The sequence below is a fragment of the Ixodes scapularis genome, unplaced genomic scaffold (genome assembly GCF_016920785.2).
Source record: "Ixodes scapularis isolate PalLabHiFi unplaced genomic scaffold, ASM1692078v2 PGA_scaffold5__190_contigs__length_132052651, whole genome shotgun sequence".
Classification (NCBI taxonomy): domain Eukaryota; kingdom Metazoa; phylum Arthropoda; class Arachnida; order Ixodida; family Ixodidae; genus Ixodes; species Ixodes scapularis.
The window spans coordinates 27645767-27658047 of NW_024609880.1; the positions used below are offsets into that span (position 1 = coordinate 27645767).

General features: G+C 45.0%; 1 protein-coding gene across 1 annotated transcript; it reads right to left on the reverse strand.

The window, feature by feature from the left end:
- Positions 1 to 3219: 3219 nt before the first annotated feature.
- Positions 3220 to 11531, reverse strand: LOC115310982 (juvenile hormone acid O-methyltransferase-like). The gene is made up of 3 exons (XM_040212689.1): positions 10971 to 11531; positions 8429 to 8585; positions 3220 to 3469 (listed from the first exon to the last, which is right to left on the reverse strand). Exons 1-3 carry the CDS (start codon positions 11529 to 11531, stop codon positions 3297 to 3299), a joined length of 891 nt encoding a protein of 296 aa, XP_040068623.1. The 3' UTR covers positions 3220 to 3296.
- Between the last annotated feature and the right edge of the window lie 750 nt (positions 11532 to 12281).

Here is a 12281-nt window from a genome sequence, read left to right on the forward strand (position 1 = left end):
GTGTTGGGTTTCAGCACGGGCGTCGACTCCTTGCATCAGCCACCGAAGCGGGGCAAGAACGTGGAAGGATTGCATCATCTGCCCTTGGTGAAAGAACACCCGGAAATTGCATCAGCCGCCCCGAACTTTGAACACCACGTGAACACTCGAATGCCGGGGAAGGCTCCTTTCTCGCTCCGCGGGCCTTCTCGCTCTCGGAGGGTTGTATATCTTGGGCTCAGAGAGTCCGAAGGCGCCGACTGCTGACTGCCGACTGCGGACTGCTGACTGCCAATAGCCGATTAACCAGTCGACCATGCTACTTGTATATTCAATGTACAGAAGAGTTCTACTCTAGGCCTGTTTCCTCGGGGCCATGGTAGCAGCGAGCCACAGCCCCAAATCTTGGTTCCGCGCCTGAGGTCGTCACCCTTCCAGACGCAACACCAGTTTGCTGAGTTTGAGACGTTTCCTCTTGCGCCCGTACCTTCGACTAAAAGTTTTTCCTTTTCTGCACCACAGTCTGAAGTGTTAAACGGCATGATTCAAACCTGGGGCTTGGTAGTATGTGCATATTACTAGTTGACATTAAAAAAAGCAGAATGTGAAAACTTTCAGTTCTTGTTATTGTAATTTCAGTTATTGTCACCGATGGATTGGCGAGACGGAGACTGATGAAGAAACTAAACGTTTAATAAGGCGAACTTGTGCCAAAACAAAACAGTAATAACAGGCGTCGAAGGCGACTGTCGATGACGGCGAAGTGGCCGGATCAAACGCTGGCGAAAGACTGAGAGCGTCTTGCCACGCGGAGCCCCTTTTATACACGCGTGGGCTTCTGGAACAATCGGCGTAGATGGTCCGGCGCGTAGAACATTTTAATCTTATATCAGCAACACGGTTTTGTATCAGAAACACGGAACAAAAATGTGTACCCGCGTCCAGGCATCGAACCTTACTTTTTCCGCGCAAGGCAAGCGCGATAACTGTGAGCCCACGGGCCCGCTTTTGGACTTTTGGGCATTCACTGCCGTGACAGTGGGTGCACTGCGGACTTGAAAAATAGCACCGTAATTTAAAATAACTGTTGCTAATCCACACGTGAGTTCATTGAGGCAACTAACATCATAAAAATGAGTTATACTTGTGTTAGGAGTCCGTGTTTTACGCTTACAGAAAAAGAGTTTCTATATCTTGGCACTCGACGGTAATATGTATGATAGACATTGCCACATTGTTGTTACAGAAGACAAGGAAGCGAGATATAATCAATTTTTATACGGATAAAACAAAAAGGAAGGAGACGAAAATACAAACTGAGTTCTAAGTATGTTCAGTGTGAATGAGTTCAATTTTACGCTATTTCCTACATGGGAAAACAAGTTACAGATAAATTCAAGTAAACAAGTTAACTACACTATCCTTGAAATATCACAGACAAATATCAAAACAACACGTGCTGGGAGATTGTTCCACTTAACGGAGGTGAGTGGTAAACCTATTTATAAAGCGCATTGAAATTGGTATGAGAAATTCCAACTTAATAATTAATGGTGATCAACACGCAAGGAGACATAAAAAGGGAGTGAAATGAACCTTTTGCGCATTGTAATATTGCCGTTATATATTTTATGGATAAAAGGAAACATTCAGTTTGCTACTATATTTGTTCTTTTGAACGCGGCGAATTATGAGAACGTATTTTATTCTCCTCCTTGTATCTGCAGAACCTACTCTAGCCGCACAGGACCATGCTCTACGGAGCTCTACGTTTTTTTGTGGCTTTTCCTCTTCCTTGTGAACGTGCCAATTGAGAAAGCCTGGAAACCCGAAAAGTGATTCGGCTAACTAAGACAGTAACGACACTTCGAACGCTACTGGCCTTTGAGCCAAGCCTATGGGTGCCGTGCCTGGAACGTGTTTTTGGCTGGTGTGTTTAGCCTCCTATCCTAGAACGTGTCTTTTGCTAGATTTGTGTCCACCTGTATCAGATTGCATTTACACAGGACGAACCAGGCCACCGGTATATGCTACGTGCTACGACCTGGGTTTTACAGCGAGCGTTACAAATGCATCGTCATGGCGCCCGTCGCATTTATGCGTTTGCTATAGACCTTTTTTGCAAGTGTGCCGCCATCTTGAATTGACGTCACCTCCAGTATGGGCGAAAACATTGTTTTGCCTTTGCCACGCCAATAGAAGGCATTTAGGATATAAGCGTAACCGCCACACTTTGTCATTTTGAATCCCCTTTATTTTTTTACCATTTTCAGATAGAAACGTTGGATTATTTTTTCGTCGCCCATACCGGATACGCCTATTAGGTGGCTGGAGACGAGAGTACACAGAAAAGGTCTATAGGCCAGGGGTGGCCAAGGTGCGGCTCTTCGCGGGTTAAAGTGCGGCTCGCGGCTCCCTCACCTGCCTCCCCCACCCCAAACACACGCACACACCTGCCTCCCCCTCGGTCACACGAGCACTTGCCCAAAGAGAGAGATGGAGCACGTTTTAAATCGAAAGACAGGTTGCGGTTTGGTAGTCTTGTGCTACTGCTACCCTACGTACAGGTGGACTGCTTTTGACTTGGATAGCCCAAAAAGAGTTCGAGTTTAGTTCATTGCTCTGAACAAAAGTTTGCCCCCCCCCCCCCCCCCCCCCCCGCGGCTCTTAGAAGTTTCGTGGTTTTGTTTGCGGCTCTTAAGACGGGTCAGCCTGGCCACCCCTGCTATAGACGTTCGCAAGTACTGCTTCTTTGCACCGCCATCTTGCTGTTGGTGTAGGTAGATCATTGAATAGTCTAGCATTGCTGAGCTCTACCCACTCTTTCCAGACTGGCACCCAAACAAAGCGTTCTCTATCCACGGTCGCCAGACTACTTCTCGAAGCGTGGTTTCTTGCAAGCGCCTATGATCCTGCGCTTCGTTCTGCGATAGATTAGTTTGACATACACAAAAGCGATCGAACGCCGGTACAATGCACTTTTGGTGGTGCTTGATTGGTATTGTCGAATCGCAGTGTCACCTTCGGTCGGCCTTTGCGGAAACGGAGCATAGGAATCGGAGAAAGGTCAAGCGAAACAGATATTTATTAAAGTATGTTGGGCGAAGACATCACACGAATCACCTGTGAAACCTCTTTTGTTTTCTAACCTGCATAATTTCTTTCTCCGTCACCTTGGAACAGCTGCTCCACATCAATTAGTGCGGGATATAGGGAGAACAATAATAAGTGAAGTGTGAGCGATAGCGTCACAAATACGGTGCTGGTCCAACAGCTTCTAGGCAGCAAGTATGCAAACTGTGTTTGCCCGACACCGCTTAGGGTCGTGGTTTGTGGGCGCGCACCAGAAACAAGCAAGAGGGGAGGGATGAGGAACCGGACGCCATGTCAGACCAGGTCCTGGACGAATATTCGGTGACGTCCTTAAGGAGGAGGGGCTTCTCTTCTTTCGTCACAAGTGCCGAAAGGCAATTCAAGGTCATCAGAAGCCCTGAAAACAACAACAAAAAAAATGTATAGGTAACGTGTATGGGTAAGGTTACATGAAGGCGTGGGACATCGTTTTCCCGTTAAATTTAGCGGGAAAATTGTATTAGCGCGGAGGTTTAAGTGACGTCATTTCCCCGCTAAATTGAGCAGGCAAGCAAAACTCGCGTTAAAGTTAAGTGACGCCGATTATCCCGCTAAATCTAGCGGGGAGACTGAATTTGTGTATAGGTAGCGTGACACGGTCACGTGTCGACATTTCTTTTTTTAAATTTAGCGAGGAAACTAAATTAGTGCTGAGGTGACGAGGCGTCAATTTTCTCACTAAATCAAGCGGGGAAACAAAATTTCTGCACAGGTCACGTGACACGAAGTCACGCGACGTCATTTTTCCACTAAATTTTGCGGGGAAACTGAATTGGTGTTCAGGTCATGTAACGACAATTTTGCCGCTAACATTAGCAGGTAAAGTGAAGTCATGTGGCGTCACAGGCCACGGCTTCACCAAAGAGTGTTAAAAAGATTTCTTTCTGTATAGGCGAAGAAGTGAGACTACTTTCGTCATTCTTCTCCAGCTCGCTTGCACCTTCGCATTTAATTGCATTATAACTATACTCGTTGGCAGTTCAAGAAACGCAGAAAGTGGCGAGAACCTGTCAATATTGCTCCTCAGCCAATGGGACTGCAGCATTATTTATTTTATTTACTTATTTTATTTACAGAGTACCTACATCGCCTCGAGGGCATTATTGTAGGAGGGGCGGGAAATAACACACATACATAAAAACACAAAGTGATCACTTGTCCGCACAGATTAGATATACAGCCGAGAAAAAAATACACTGTTGTCCAAGGTGCTCACCACATCATCAGGCAGCAAGTTCCACTCTCTAATTGTCTTTACAAAAAAATAATGACAGAAGCTGTTTGTTTTATAGGAATATTCAAAAACTTTTCTAGAGTTATCACACCTAGCTGAAACATACGTTGGCCCCAAAAGATACTCATTCTTATTAATACCAGTATTATTATAATAAATGCGATGGAAAAACTTCAATTTTAATTTTTGCCTTCGAATGCTCAAGGGCTCCCATCCCAGCATGGTTTTAACCTCTGTCATACTAGCGTATGGATCGTAGTTGTTACTGACGAATCGCGCTGCTTGATTTTGAAGTTTCTCTAATCTATCGATCAGATACTGCTGGTATGGATCTCATATAACGCACGCATAATCAAGCATTGACCTTACGTGCAAGAAGTAAAGAGTTTCTTTTACGTCTCGGGACGCGTGTTTGAAATTTCTACGGATAAAAAACAACATTTTACTGGCCTTATTAATTGTGTACTCAATATGTTTATTCCATTTAAGTGATTGGTGAAAATAAACGGAAAGATATTTACACTCAGAGACATTGCCGATTGTCAGGTTTTTGATAGTATAACTTGTAAAAAATTTAGAGACGTTTCTAGCAAAATTAACGAAGTTACATTTTCCAATATTTAGGCTCATGTTCCATTGGTTAGACCAGTATTCAACCTTATCTAGATCGCTCTGCAGGATCTCAATGTCTCTCGTCGAATTTATTTCCCTGTAAATAACGGAATCATCAGCAAAAAGTTTTATTGTCGACTGAATATTTTGTACAATGTCGTTAACGTAAATCAAAAACAGTAACGGTCCAAGAACACTACACTAGCGGCTAAGAAAGCCCAAGGACCAATCACGAAGAAGAATGAACAATATAAGCCACGCCCCACGCTTCTTAAGCCCTTAGCGACTACAGTAAAAGCTATTGTGGGTTTGCACTGAGGGCCGTCTAACTGAACTGTATCGTCGAAGCAAAGGTATAGTATAGGGTATTCATTGTTAGTTGAAGCCGCCTGGGAGTGGAATGCCCTTCCGGAAGAACTGATAGCTGTCATCACTAATGATGTCTTTTATGACAGGCTGCAGAAAAGCGTGCTAGAGGAAAATTGTAGTATTGAGTGATCGTCGATTGGCATTACTGAAAATGTCTTCTCAGTGTGTTTTTCTTTTGTTCCCCCCCCCCCCCCCCCCCCCTTTGCATAATGCCTGACGGCGCAGCAGGTATTTGTGTAAATAAATAAAGATTACAGGAGGAGGCTTAAGCTTCGACTTTAAGACTGGAACGCGATGGCTACACATGTAAAGCCGGTCGTTCTCAAGCCGTGCAAGCGTGTCTTCGTGGCCCGAATTCACTTCTGACGAGAGCGGACGGAAGAATAACGCGCTCTAAAAACGGCACGCTATCGGCCCCAGCGGGCCAAGGAAGCATCAATGCCGCGGCCACCGGCGGCGATGGGTGCCGTATTTTGCTGTCCTGTTTTCCGGACGGAAAGATGCATATGAATTTGGTTTTCTAGCACGAGGATTTAATCGGCCGGCTGCACCGGGCCATTGACTTGCGAGACGGACTCCAGGACATTGTCGGCATGGCCGAAGTGATCTCAATCGGTCAATTTAAAATGAGCCACACCTGGATGGCCACGTTTGCAAGCATTGCAGCCACAGAGAAGGTGAAGCAACCAGGACAGCTCAAGGTTAAAGAAAAGAATGCCTGATGCTGGACCCCAGCTTCAAGGACATAGAGGTAAAGCTTCTTTGGCTTCGAACCTACTTAGAATGCAGACTTGTCGTGGAGGTCTTTGAACCGTTCGGCACAGTCCGAAGCATCGTCGAGTACGCGGCATGGGAAACACGAAAACCATGACCCGAGAAGCCAGCCTGACGCTGCACGACGCCGTCACCACCTCGGACCTGCCTCACATGATTAAGATCTATGGTGTGCAGTCCCTCGTAACCGTGCCTGGGAGACTACCACTGTGCTTACGGACTTAAAAGATGGGCCACATTCGAGGACAGTGCCGAGCACCAAAATGTCCGGCCTGCAACAAATTCGGAGACGATAGTTGCGAGTGCTACTCTATGTACACGTCCATGCCGAAGGAACTATAGAGGAAGCAGACTAGAACCTAGAACAGTTCATGGACAAAACCGAGTTTGGGGATCCCGACGGTGAAGTAGGGACAACCGCGGGTGCTACTGCCGTCAACTTGCCCCTCCTACCATACAGGTCCAAAACAGAAAGCGACAAGCAGCCGCAAATTCAGGAAGACCCACCTGTGGCGACAAAAAATGAGGTCACCCCAACTGCGAACGAGAGCGCCGGCAGTGGCAACGAGGCTACAAAAGAACTGACTCCAAATTCACTGGGTAAGCAAGGGCTAAAAGAACCAGGTCAAGAAAGCAGACTGCTGAAAGACCATAAAGACAACGAGGGCATGTGCACCGACACCGTTGCAACGGGCACCACCGAGGGAAAGCGGAATGAGATAAACGCTGCAAGCACGTAATCGAGTAAGCGCTTACACTCGTAACGAAAGCCGCTGAGACGTTAGGACCGAGGAACGCCGCGCCCTTAAAGTATGAATGACGGCCTTCACTTGGGCAGTTCATATGTACGTGGTTTCCACTCTCGGAAATTGCATTATCAGTTACAAAGTTTGCTTGACGATAAAGAGATTGATATCTTTGTAATATAGGAAACAAAGCTGTCCACAGAGAAACAAGTGGATCGCGCCTTAAGTCTTTTCTTTTGCAAATACGAGGTTGGTGTCAGCCATACTGAAGAGCTTTCGGAGAAAGGTGGCGGGGGGGGGGGGGGGTTGTTCAGAAAAAAATATCTGTTCAATTATGTGAACTATCTTTCACGGTTGACCTGCAAGGACGCTTAGACTCTGTGATTATCAAACACAGGACTTAAACTGGAAGGTGATTTGCATATATGCTCCAAATAACGTAAATTTACACTCGTACCAAACGCGCATTCTGCAAGCCTGGCATGTTCCTCTTTTTAAAACAAATTACGGCCATTATACTACAGCACACACGCTACCGACGCTCCTTAACCTCCTTCATAGAACCTGACACGCTATCGATGGGCACCTTGCGGGACATGATGCTTTTTGGGCAAATCGGCCACGAATGAACGATGCCTTTGTGCGTATTTTCTGCGTGTCTTTCTGTAAAGGCGAATATGCTCGCGTTTTGTATATTGTACAATTAATTAACGTAGACTATTTTTTCTTGTTTTTTCTTGAATGTTGTGGGGCAGTGCTCTTTTTTGTCTTGTGCTAAATAATGTACGCCTGAGACTTTTTGTTGTTGTGCGTTGAACGATGTAGGCAAATTAATTTTTGCTATAGTGTCTGCTTGTTTTCTTCAGTTCCATATACCTGTTTGCCGACTGTTCGACCTCTTCTTTGTTTAGTGTTGTCAGTGCATTTCTTATTTTTTTTTTCGTGCAGGCTGCGTGTGGCTCCTGAAATTATAGGGGCTTGGGACTGGTCAAACTGTATGAACAGCTTTTTTCCAAAGCCCCACCAACACGTACACGCGTATACCATTGCCCGAATGGGTGCCGGTATTAAAAACATTGCGGGGCATGAAAGAATTTTAGAATAGCGACGTGGGCCATCTTTTTATAACCTATACTTTGTTGCACTCTGCGTCTCGTTTTGTTTTTGATGAAAAAAAAAGTCGTCTGCGTGGTCAAGTGGTTAGCGTCTCGGGCTCGCAACCGAAGGGCCAAGGGTTTGAATCGCACCTCCACCTAAAACTCGTCCAACTTTTTCTTTAAAGTAAATGAATTACTTTAGAAAGTGAAATCGTTTGAGACATGAGGCGACGTCATATTCGCATTACATGTCATGTTTTAATCACTTTCTTTCCACGTTGTGAGTTGTTCGAACTTCCCACACGAGGTCATATGGCTTTGACGTCATGGCAATATCAACCAATCCGGATTTTCCAGTCGCATCACCGCCGGTTTTTCTGCGACACGACGTCCTGAAAGCTATCGTATTAAATCATCTAGCCAGGTATAAAGTTATCAAACATTAGAGAGGAGCAGTTAGGAACGATTAATATATCCTCGCTTACCGATCATTTCCTCGGGGCTTAAGTGCGTGAGCGGTCCTTGGATCAACTCGCAGGTAATTGGAACTAGACCGGCGTTCTTCACAAGGTTCAACATGTAGGGCAAAAGGGCATCTTGGCTCACCAGATCTGCGCTTGGAGGAATGGTATTCTCAAACACCTGCATGAAAGTGCGAGGAATGGTTCTCAGAGGGTGGATAGGGGAGTGCATTGAATGATATTCATCCTTAAAATCTACTGAATGTTAAAACAAATATATAAGGGACCAGAGCCTCGCCACTAGTTATGTCTTAGCTAGATACAAGAGATTGAGTGGCCAACCTGTTGTTAAATATTGATTATGTATAGGTTTGACAATGGCGGTATTCCCAGGATAGTGTTTCTTGGCTTCCGTAGTTTATAAAAAATTCTTTAATTTAAACCAGTAAAAAAAAAAGAAAAAAAAAAGAAACCACGAGTTAGAGACAATCCTAGGCATTTTCCGATGAGCTGCCAAAGGCATTCACTTATTTGTTAAGTGGCGGAAAATGAAGTCATAAAATATCAATGCGGTTTACGAATCGTCCCGTGGACTAAAATATTCAGGCAACAAACTCTTTAAAGTAAAATCGTTGTGTGATCCCACATACCTTGTGCATGTTACTCATAACAATATTCTTTGAGTTATTATGAATCAACATTTAGAGTAAGAAGTACATTTCCTCCACGTTTCAGTTTTAGCTTCTTGCACCGTTCTCAGCGTCAATACAAATCTTGTTTTCAATCGATCTTGTTAAGAAATTTGAGCTCAGGACAGCCATCCATTGACACAGAAAGAGACACAAGCATTTTACTAAAATCACCTAGACTGGGACGAGAAGAAACGTACAAACACAAGGACAAAAAATATTGTAACAACTGTTCTTGCCCGGCACTAGAATACATCGACAATGTAAAATACCTTGGATTGTAGATAGACCGTCATCTTAAATAGAAAATTTATGTAGAAAAGGCATGCGCGAAACGGAGAATACTAACTGCACATATTTTTCATATTCGCGATATTGTTCCCCGCACTGTACTTCGAATAATATATAATTTATCACGAAAATTGGTATTAAAATGTAGAATAACTGTTTACGCGCACTGTGCCAAATATCTGAAAACAGAAATCTAAACAATCGAAAAGAATTTATGTAGAAATGTAGAACATAACAGCGAAAAAAATTATTTTAATCAGTTTATGCAGGAAGAAGTAGGAGTGTACCGCTTTAATGATCAATAGAAGTATTATATATTAACAGAACATTCGTTAATCAATATTCATACACTAGGAACTGTTAAGGAATGAATGTTATGTTCAAGCAGAATAGTTGGAGAACCATTTATAGACACGAAATATGGCGAGACATCAAGAAAATAGTACGTACCTAAACTTGGGAACGAACTGCCTGAAGACATAACTCAATGCGAAAATTCGCACAAAATAAAATAAAGCTATCTAAAAAATGCATCAATGAGGAGAAACGAAATGTAATAAAAAGGGTAAAAAATTATCAAGAAAATCAGAATCAACGAAGTGGACCGCCCTTCCGACCATGTATAAATATAGATTTGATTTTATTGCGAATATTTTTAGGTTGTTTCATCTCAGTGTGTAAATAAACGTTGAAACAAACCTTAATATTAAAGAGTGTTTTTTGTTTGGTTGAAACTTCTAAAACAGAGTTTAACATGGATACTATTGTAATTAAGCTATTGAATATGCCAGAGGCAAAAATTGTATATTAACATGAGTGTGTGTTTACCTGAGTATGTACCTGCCGCGCCCCACGTACAAGCCTTATTGGTTTATGTGGGTACATACTGTAAGATGTTAAAAACCGGAAATATATGCACAGATGAATGTTAACGTCGTCAAATGGTGATCTTCTCTCGAAAGATGGACCACCGATATAATATACACAATGTGCTAACAGCCAAACGAGACCTGCCCCCTGAATATTGTATCGACGAGATGCCGAGATGAGGGTGGTCACGGGACTATACAATAAAATGAACAGGGTTGCCTGCTCAGTTGCCCGCGCTGCTGTGAACGCGAAACAGAACGACAGCGATTGAACATATTTTTGTTGTATTGGCATTCTACGTGCATCTTACCGTGCAACGTGGTATCCCTTTGCTCATCAGTTCACTTTCCAAGGCAGTTATAAAATGGCTGTCAAGGAGAGTGTGCTCAAAACATCAAATGGTCCATATCCACAACCTTGCCTGTCAATTTGGGCTTTCGTGCAAGGAAGTAAAAACGTGAAGCCTGCATTGGGAGTTCTTGTAGTAGCGATTTGAAAACGAAATATTGCGCTCTTTTAGCGCCCGTTTACGTGTCTGTTTGTGTGTTTAGGTCTTTCAAGCAACATAATTATATTAGCACGGTGTTTGGAAGCTAATGTGCGCTGTTCCCTTTTATCCGCCAACGAGTGTTTCAGGACAAATGGCGAATAAAAACAAAAAACAAAAAAAAAAAAAAAAAACGCGAGTGTCTTGATAAGGGTTAATGTCATCTTACCTTTCGATATTTTTTCCAATGATCCATTGTTGCAAGCATCTTATTCAAACGCATAATGATTGATGAAGCTCCGAAAAGAAGCAGACATTCCCCACCGGGTTTGAGCAATATGGCGATGTTCTTCAGTACTGCGCCTTGATCGGTCACCCTCTGTAGGCAATGGAATGAGTAGACGCGATCGAACTGACCGTATCTCTTGACGAAGTCAGCCACGCCGTTCCCCGATATGTCCAGGACATCGTAGCATATCTTGGGATGGGCGAAATTCTTCTTGGCATACTCCACCATGTCCTCGGAGACATCGACCGCAACCATTCTTTCGAGTGGCGTGCAACGTGGAAGGAGATGATCTCGAGTAAAGTCTCCGGTGCCGCAACCCACGTCCAGAAACTGCTGTTCCTTGGTGTCATCCATAAACGAGGCTTGTAGTTGGTCCAGTATCTGCAGGTTATGTGCCCTCTGGTGGTTATTGGTGGCAACGTAAATGCCTGGATCGATGGTGGAGTAAGTCGCCTCGCTGTTTACCGTCGTGTTTGCTGCGATGAGTGTGGGGGCGGCCATCTTGAAGAAGGGGGAACGACGGAGAAGATGAGCGATTGTGTGAAACGTTGCTCGTATGCTGTGTGAGAGGAAAAGGAATGATCAAAGAAAGCCATAGGGGTGGTACAGTCGGGAGCAAAAGTTTGCGGGGCACCGGAGCGCGTGCCGAAATGCATCGCCGCGCCCTCCGACGGCGCGCCGCCGCATTAGGGAGACGCGATTTGCGCATGCGCGCCTTTCGTGTTCGCATTCATGTCTCTTTCGCTCGTTTCTTTCCGACGCACTCCTGATAACAGGAGTCGGCGCCAGGGGCGCGAGTTAGCGCTTCGCTGGCTGTCATGCTGCGCGTCTGCTTCAGCCGCCGCGCTTTGTCACGGAGCTCGCGTAGGGAAGGGGAGGGGGTTAACCAGGCGCTCCGTCGCCCAGCGCGGCTGCTGTGGCGGCTGAAGAGGACGCCAGGCATGACAGCCAGCGAAACGGCAACTTGCGCCCCTGGCGCCGACTCCGGTTATCAGGAGTGAGTCGGACAGAAACGAGCGAAAGAGACATGACTGCCAGCACGAAGGGCGCGCATGCGCAAAGCGCGGCTTTTTAATGCGGCGGCGCGCCGTTGCACGGCGCGGCGATGCATTTCGGCACGCGCTCCGGTGCCCCGCAAACTTTTGCTCCCGACTGTACGTGCCGCAAAGCATTTGTACATTTACGAGTTCACCTGTGAATTAAACCGGATGCAGGCGCGCCGTTTTTTTATTTATTTATTTATCTATTTGA